General features: G+C 41.1%; 1 protein-coding gene across 6 annotated transcripts in view; it reads right to left on the minus strand.

The window, feature by feature from the left end:
- Positions 1 to 8,964, minus strand: part of Tcerg1 (transcription elongation regulator 1) — a 65,360-nt gene extending 56,396 nt beyond the window's left edge. For all 6 annotated transcript variants that reach the window (XR_011707591.1, XM_027927716.2, XM_071612262.1 and 3 more), the window contains exons 1-2: positions 8,892 to 8,964; positions 684 to 909 (exon numbers count right to left, since the gene is read on the minus strand). Coding sequence is in view for 5 of the 6 variants with exons in the window: in XM_027927716.2 (XP_027783517.2) it covers positions 684 to 909; positions 8,892 to 8,950 (285 nt within the window). In the remaining variant the exon portion in view is untranslated. The remainder of the gene's footprint in view (positions 1 to 683; positions 910 to 8,891) is intronic.
- Between the last annotated feature and the right edge of the window lie 422 nt (positions 8,965 to 9,386).

Genomic DNA, 9,386 nt, shown 5'->3' on the forward strand with positions numbered 1-9,386 from the left:
TCCCCAAAACAGACATTTGAGAGTTAATACTTTCATGACCTCAACTCAGACAACAAATAAGCGTAGATACACTAAAGAGGGATATAAACCTCAGGTTAAAATACCACAAAAGTTTTCATCTAAAGAAATTCCATAATAAATCTTTTTCTAAAATACCTATAAAAAATTTTTCTTTTTAAGGGGAAAGAAAAAAATATTCAAATATTGTGCTTACAAAATGTTTGTTGTCACTTTCTAGATTCTATCCTAGGCATCATTTCTAAGCAGATTACTTAGGAATATTCATATACACATACGCACTTTTATATTTACTGGCAATATAAATCATTGAAAATAAGTTTTCTCTACTCAGTATCTCAAGATTTCAACCTTCATGTCCCATAAAGAAGACAGACTATTAAAAACAATGCACAAAGCTATTAAAGGTAGATAAGAACTATCCTACTCAATCCTAGAGTTGTATGTATACTTTTCTATCACCACCTAAATTCCGGTTCTAAATGTCTACACTATTTACTGCTACCACAATTTTAAGAGCAACATGTTAATATATGGATGGCTCTTGTAGGTTCCCTTTTCCTATAAACTGAAACTAGTTAAAAATGCAAGTTTTTAAGGCAAAAATCTGCACATAAATATTGATACCAATGCCAACAAAAAATGACAACTTCTATATTCCTTACCTGAAGGTGTGGAGGGCCCATAGGTGGAGGTATCCCTCCTGGAGGAGGCATTGGTGGCATATTAGGATCAAAAGGAGGACGTCCAAAAGGGGGCCGAGGTGGTGGAGGAGGGCCTCGCATCATACCAAAAGGAGGAGGAGGTCGCATGAGAGGTGGTGGGCCTCGCATCACTGCATTTGGTGGGGGAGCAGGGCCTCGGAACCTCAAGGCCTGCTGTTGAGCCATCCTGGGTAAGAGAGCAATAAATAAAATTTTAAACCTCAAAATCACTAAGAGTAGCCACTGACTTCTAATTAAATCAAATTTACAAGGTAAGTGAAGTTGGAAAACCATCATTTTGCAACCTTCACGTTAAAAACCAGATCAGTAAGAATAACCCTCAGGGTGCAAAATTTAGGAGAAAATTTGAATGAGGGAGGCATTTAAATGGTCTTAAAACTGTCTCCCCACATAAGGTATAGTCACAAGGTAGGATGAAAAAGCACTATATAATAGAAAAATTGGGCAATACCTTGATAGGATGATCAATATATCATCTAAGAAGGAAAGATGAATAATGTGTAACTGAGGACACATCACTTATTCCAGCTAAGAATACATAATCTTAATCTAATAATGAACAAATAGTAAACAAACACAAAATGAGGAATGGTCTATTAAAGGGGAGGAATGTTCTTCAGAATGTCAATGTTATACAGAAAAGACAAAGGAAGGCTTTGGAAATGTTCCAGATTAAAGAAGGCTAAAGAGACATGATAACACAACACTAACCACAGACTGGATTCTATACTAAAGGGAAGAAATACTATAAAGGACGTTATTACATCAATTGACAATAAAATATCATTGTTAATTTATAAGTTGATAACTGGGCTATATTTATGTAAAAGAATATCTCTATTTTTTTACATTTTTAGTTGTAGATGGCATAATACCTTTATTTTATGTATATTTCTGTGATGCTGAAGATCAAACCCTGTGCCTCATACATGCTAGGCAAGTGTTTTACCACTGAGCTACAACCCCAGCCCAGAATATCTCTATTCTTATAAAATACATGCTGAAGTAGTTGGAGATAAAAAGCCAGAAAATATTATTACAAAGTTTTTAAAGGAGGGATGGAAGAGTTAGCTTAAGAAATCACTGGTCTTCTCTATTTAAAGGGAAAGCCTTTCCCTGCACTGCATCCTGACCTATGCTCCACTCTACCTAAATACCCTAGTATTTTCTCCATGGCATTCAAGCAAATAGATAATATCATAAATGACAGCATTATCTATCCCCACCACCACCAGTGCTTTAAAACAAATAAACATCATTAACACTTCAAAGTGCTAAATATGTGCCAGGGACAGTGCTCTAAACTCTTTTCAAATATTAAGTCATTTAATCATAACAATCCTATGAGACAGATAATATTACTAAATTCATCTTACAGATGAGGAACTAGGGTATAGAGAAGTGAAATAACGTGCCTAAGGTAACAAAGGTGGGTCAGTGGCAAAACCAATATTCACACAAAGACAAGCAGCTCTTAAACACCATGGTGTCATGTAAGCCTTTCCAGAGTGGGAATTCTGTTCACTCTTATATTCCCAGCAGTTAGGTTTGGACAAAATGCAATGAATGTTTGTTGCACAAACCAAAAAATACATAGGTGATATTGTACCCAAGCTTCATTATAAGTAGGGTATGCTGAATCTCATAATAAATTATTTTTACTACAGTCAGGCATGGGCACATGCCCAGAATCCCACATATTCGGAAGGTTGAGGCAGGAGGATTTCAAATCTGATGACAGCCTGGCAACACTATGAGAACCTGTCTCAATCTGCCATAGTCAATTCAGTGAGCTTCCCAGTAGCTACTGTAAATCTCTACATTATACATGCAGTCTACACTTAAGTTCCCAAAAGAAGATTAACATTACATTCTTCACATATACTTGAAAATAATCATTTTATATTCTCTCCTCATCCGGCTGAGTTTTGTACAACTTTCCTACATTTTTCAACCCTTTGCTTATGGTTTTTGTTTGACCTTTCTCTAAATTTTCCATACCACAGTTCAGTTCTGACATACAGAAAAACTGCTAATGAAGAACCAATTTATCTTCTAGAAGAATAGGATTGTAAACAAACCCAGAACTACTATACCAAACATATTTAAACAAATTTGCAAATGATCCTAATGCTCCAAATGTTGGAAAGCTTGAGTCAAAAATAGTGATTGTAAAATATGGATTGTATCAGAATAACCAGGTCATTTTCAAAATATATGCACCTCCAAAAGATAGCCACTGTTACTTAAGGAATGTCTTAACCTTTAGGACAGAAAAAAGTTCATCACCAAGGAAAGATATTGTTTCAGACTTGAGTTAATAATATACCTTAATCTTGGATTTCCTTTCAGTCTGCCTCTCGTCTCTAAAAAAACCAAAAAACAACAAAAAAACCCCAAAAACTACAATATTTATTTCTTTAGAATTTCATACTTCCTGCTAATAGCTTAAAGCTTTTAGGCTCTAAAATTAAGAAAAAGTCATAGCCTTTTGTTATCAGGCTAATTACATAATTTGAGTCAAATTTCCTCAGATGTAAATGAATAAGGAATAGAAATAAAACCTACCTCATATTCCTGCTCACTGAAATAATCTGTTAAACATTTAGGATAGTATTCAATAAAACTACTTCAACTACCATTACTTTCATTTCCCCACAAAAACCTAATAGTGTTTTACCCATAAAGAGTACTTACTTCTTTGACTAGATGGCTTTCAAAAGTCTGCCACTAAAATGGTGACAAAATTCTCATAATTTCCTCCTTCAACAGCCTAAAGTTGCCATTTTCTGATGTCAGTTATGTGTAGAAAATGTGTTGAGTTCTTTATATACTCTGCTTTATCACAACCACCTCACCAGAACCTGCTGTGAGGATTAAACGTACTAATAAAAGTACTTGAAACAGCAACTAAAACTAAGTGCTACATAATACTAGGTACTATTACTGCTGCAATAATATCAGTACAGTAATAGTACTGGTTAAGTGTCAAATAGCATGAATTTTAGTAACTTAACTATAAATTATCAGGCCCTGTATTAACCTGGCCCTTGTCAACCTTTCCACAAATTCCAGTCTTCCTGATCATCAAATACTTTCAATTTGTTAGGGTCTGTAAATGGGGGCCAACAGAGGTGAGGCAAAGAACCTCACCCCCCCCCAGTGGTGCACAGGCCTATCCACAAGTATGGCTGTATGCTGGACCGGTAGTCAGCGACGGGTATGATCCAATTGCAGTGGTACCAACCTAAGACAGGAGGCTGACGCCTTGAGGTCAGCTCATCTGACGACGGGTTAGGGCCATATGTAGTATTGCACAGTCTAACAGGCATGGTCCCTAAGCCACATGCTTGGTGCTTAATTAAATAGAAGGGGGGAGATGCTGAGAGCCATAGCCAAGTAGGAATGACGCATGGCATTTTTGGTTGAAAGGTGACGCCAGCAAGCCATTGAGATGATAATGATTATGTTAAGATGTGCATTCAATTGGAGATTAGACCCCTGCTACTTTGGAGCTCTCACAGGACTCAGGAGAGTTCCCATTGGTTGGGAAAGTGCAGTAGGAGGGAATTCCGGAGGAGGAATTTCCAGTTGGGGTAGTGTGTCCTGGGAGAAGGCCTCGTGTGTGGCATTCGCGGGAGTTTTGGAAATAAAGTTTGTTCCTGCTTGAGTGGCTCGTGATTTTGTGCCCAGCCAGACTGCAGCATTTGGTGGCCCGTACGGGAAGCCCCGGGACACTCGGGAAGCCCCGGGACACTCGGGAAGCCCCTGGACACTCGGGGGTAAGTTGACAAGATAGGACGGGAACAAATCTGCTCGTCCCTAGGCAGATAAGGAGAGAGGAAAAATGGCCATTTTGAGAAAACGGAGAAGACTGATACAGTATGTTTGTGTCTTGTTTTGTCTTGAAATGTTGTATTGTCTTTGTGATGAAAATATGGAAGGGGTGTTAAGTAAATTACTAAGGGAAAAAGGCACCCCAGTGGAACCAAGAACAGTTAGGGCATGTGTTGATAAGAGCCCAGGAACTCTAGTCAGAAAGAAAAAGAAAGTTCAGAAGAAGAAGGATTATCAGGAAAAAAGTTGCAGCAAAAGGCTATTACTGAATACTTTTCGTTACGGCGCGGTGGCTGCCATGTGCGCGAGCCGGTCATGGCACAGCAAGGACTTTCCAAGTGGCGGCAGCCGGCTCTTCCCCGCCCCCTGCCCGGGGAGCAGGACGCCACTGCCAGAGCCCATATCCAAACCTGACCCGGAGGCACAGTCTCGCAGGCTCTTGCTCCCTGTGCCCAGTGGCAGTTTCCCGGACTCTCCCCAGGGCCATCTGGGGCTGCCAGGGACGCTGCAGGTGGAAGATGGCCTGCGTCCCTGAAGTTTGATCATTTCCGAGGCCAGTAACTACAATGGTTCTCCCACACCTGGAAGCTAATGAATAATGAGTACTATTAAGCCTTATATGTACTAAATTGTTCACAAGGTTGTTTTCTTAGCGCCTGCTGGAATACTACAGGATTTTCTTTAGCATCATTGCCGGAGTTCCTGCCTTCATCCCAGTGCCGGTGAGGACGAGGGTGGAAGAATTTCCAGTGTTGCTGAGAACCGGAAGAGACTTCGGATCAAGCTAGCTGCCTGCAAAACTTACCTGGACTGTGATTTAAGCTAGCTGCCTACAGAACTTACCTGGACTGCGATTTACCTGGATTGTGAGTTAATCTATTGAGACACTGCTTTACCTGGACTGAGACAACAAACTGTAATCTACAACAAATTGTAACTCTCGGTATCTTTGCTAACGGTGTCATTGCTGGTATAATTTTTCCAAGGGCTTCTTGCATGGAGCCATCAATTGGCTTGGTATTGTGGCATTTTGTATCCTCCCCTTCTGCTTGTAGCAGATTATTTATGGTGTTTGTGTAAAAACCACTATGGTCGTTATCTAAATTAAACAAAAGGGGGAAATGTTAGGGTCTGTAAACAAGTCAAGATAGCGCCTGGCATTTTGCCAGAGGGAGTGGTTAGTGAAGTAACGCCAGCGAGCCATTAAGTGTGGAGATTCCTTATTGGTTGACTGCTATATCTAGTTAATTAGATAAGCTGTGTGGAATGTATATATACCCCTCTTGTCCTACAATAAATGGCTCCCACTCCTGCTGTATCAATGTACACAAGTTGCTCGTCACCCCCCACCCCCGTTATTTTGCTGCAGCCAGACTGTGGCATTAATTCTTTATTTTTTTAATTTTTAAATATTTTTAGCTATAGATGAACACGATATATTTCTTTTTTTTTTAATGTGGTGCTGAGAATCAAACCCAGTTCCTCACACATGCTAGGCAAGCGCTCTACCACTGAGCCACAACCCCAGCCCTAGTTCTTTATTTTGAAGCCTCTGTGCTTATGGTTCCCTATGCCTGACATGTTCTTCCTAGATTTTTTACATGACTGACTAGTTGCTTCTCATTATTCAGGCTCAGTTCAAGTGTTACCCCCAAACTCTTTCCCTACCTCTGGCCTCTTGCAGCCCCTCTCTGGCTCATTACCCAACTTCAGTTTTCAATTATGATAAAAGCGATGAAGAAACTTCCACTTGTTTACTTTTGCATTACAACTACCCACTAGTATATAGTTTCCTTTAGTATACTGTGGTACTACATTGTTCAATAATGATAGTACGCAACACACACTGGATAATTCCAATTTAGCAGCACAGTTATATGAACGTTATCTGTACTAACTCCCTTAATCCTCACAATAACACATTTGACAGAAGAAACAATAATTTGTTAAAGTAGCAGTAACACCAGGATATTTCTTATTCCCATTTTTATAAGAGGAAATGTAAATCTGAAGTACCTTGTCATTAAGTATTAATAAGTAAACAAAGGCCCTGGGTGAAAATCTATACATGACTCTTAAAAGTTATTTTAGTGGCCCTCAACCATAAAGGAATAAGTGAAGTTTAGGTCTCTCAATTTTCCATCTATTGTAGGAAATGTGCATTTCCACCACTTAAAGCATGAGAACCAAAAGCCTACTTGTGTGAATAGAAGCACACACAAAAAATTTTCACCAGAACACCATGCAAATACAAGTGTTTTTTTTTCTTTCTAGAAGTATGCCATCCAGATACACCACCACCTCAATGGTGAAGACAAGACTGAAAATACTTTAAAAGGGCAAGAACGTAAAAAATGCTACCTATATATAGGAGATAAATTGTTGAAAATATGAGTGAAGACACCTAGATTTTAATCTAGTCCCTACCACTATCCAGGGACCTTGCATAAGCCACTTCACACTTGTAGGCTAATTTCCTCTCAGATGTGGTTGGTTCAGTTTAAAATTTAGATCAACCTTAATTAAAATGGAAACTTCTTGAAGACAAAGACCATTTTGGGTCTGGTTCAGGACTTTACTTCCTGCAAGTTTCATAGCACATGATAAATGAAATCCAATAAGTGAATCATCTCTAAATCTCCTATCTTCATTTATTTGCCAAACCATGAAATTCATTCAGGTTTCAAAACAAAGCCCCAGTTTCTGCCATCAAAACAGCTAAATAAACAGTTAATTTATAAATCATGTGAAACACTAAAACAAATGTGTTCTGCAAGCAACTTCTAACCTAAGAGGTAAAGAACTACCTAATCTAAAGCCCTATTAAAATCAGTTTGCAACAATGTCTAGACTATTAATAAGTCTACAAGGCTATTCATTTTTGTAAAGCTAAGATCTCTAAAATGCAAAGTGTTCCCTGATAAATCTATCTCAGACCTTTTGGGATCAAAATCAAAGAATAACTTTGCATCACTAAAAAGACCCCAATAATGCACTTTGATCATTTGTTAGTGTACATTTGAGAAGGATCGTCAGAAGAATTTGAGACTCATCTCTGAAATAAGACAAAATTGTATTCCTGCCAAAGTAGGGATTTTTGTGTGTGCCAATTCATAATCTAAAAGACATTATTTCCTTCTAAAGAATAACAATATCCACTTCCTTTGACAATTTCACTTTAAGTCCTAAATAATGACAGAATCCTCATAATCTACACAGCTCTTTTTTATTTACACAACAGCTCAATTCAGAATGGGAATTGAATATCTGAACTGTCAATGTTCCCATACAAGGAAAAAAAAATAGCTAATACACATAAAGCATAGTGCCTCTTCTTTTCTGCAAAAATCACCTACGAAGAAAAGATTCTCCCAGGTCATTCTTATTTTATCGAATTTTAATTACAAATTCCATAGGCACTGAGGTTCCAAAGGAAGAAAGGTCACTGCACTCTTTAGGGCAATGGCGTAAGATCAAGACAGCAGGCTCTGGAGCCTAACTGCCAGGGTTCAAGCCACTTCCTGGAGCCACAATTCCACCCATGCGCGCCGGTTCTACAGACTCAACTTCCATGAGGCTGTTTGCTCCGGATGGGCTAGTAATTTAAGTGATGATGCCTCTGGCCTGTGGCCTGCAAAATGAAAATAGCAACTACTCCAAAGAATGGTTGTGAGAAGTAAATGAGAAAACCTTAAGTAAGGACTTACTGGCACATCGTAAGCGCCTAACGAACGGCTGCTGCAGCGACTATTCACAACTACAGAATATTATGCAAAAAAATAGATTCGAGAAAGGAAGAAAAGCCACACGAACTTAAGGCTGCAAGTCATGTGGGAGACAGGCTTACAAGACAAACGCGGAGGCCCCAAAGGGCCGCGGAGGGCGTAGAAAAGGCTCAGCCAAAAAGGGCGAAAGGTCCCGGGAGTTAGCCGCCGAGTAAAGGGGCGCCGGTGAGGAAACCGGGCCAACGGAGCAGCCGGGAATAAGACTGATGTAGGCTGAAGTCGGCCCAGGCGGAGGCGGCACGCGGCTTAGGCGGGGCCCCACAGCGAGAGCGCCAGACTCTGCCCGCGGGTCGCGAGGGGAGGCGAGGTCCCACGAAACCCGCTGGGAGCTGCGGAGAACACACAAGAGGCCGCGGCCCGTCTCTCTCATTCAAGCCACCTTCTCCTTCCCCCTTCGCCAACCCCATGCGGTCCTCGCCCAGAGCCGCGGAGACTCCTGCCCACCGTCCATCCCGGATCTCCGTAAGCGGATGTAATCCCTGGGACTCTAGCGCGCCAAGATGTGAGGAAAGGGAGCGTCGCTTACCTGAGCTCCCCCGGGTTGAACCGCTCACCGTCCCCCCCGTCCCCGCCACGCTCCGCCATTACAGAGGGCCGCGTTCATCCACCCGCCGACTTGGCGCTCCTTATTGGTCAGAAGAATCATCAATCCCATGCGAGAGAGGCGGAGATATTCGAGCTCTATGAGATAATTGGTGAAACTGTCCATCAATCTTGAGGTTAGGGGTGGTGTCTGCCTTACTATTGGGCGAAGGGCCCGCCGACTTTGAAAGCGGTATTGAGACAGCCAGTTGATTGGTTGTCGGAGGCTTTCTGGGAAATGAGACTGTGGCAACAAGGAGCAGCCGGCGCCCCCTTGCGGTAAGGAAAACGAGGTCCTCCCACCTTCGCCCCAGCCTCTGGTAGCCACGTGTCTGCTGGTTTCCAGGAGCTAGTTGTGGAGCCATGTTGGCCATTAGTAGCTCAGACTGAGACCACGTTCTTCGGGTGAACCAATCAAAATCGACATAGGTCGCGCGTA

The sequence above is a fragment of the Marmota flaviventris genome, chromosome 5 (genome assembly GCF_047511675.1).
Source record: "Marmota flaviventris isolate mMarFla1 chromosome 5, mMarFla1.hap1, whole genome shotgun sequence".
NCBI classification, from domain to species: Eukaryota; Metazoa; Chordata; class Mammalia; order Rodentia; family Sciuridae; genus Marmota; species Marmota flaviventris.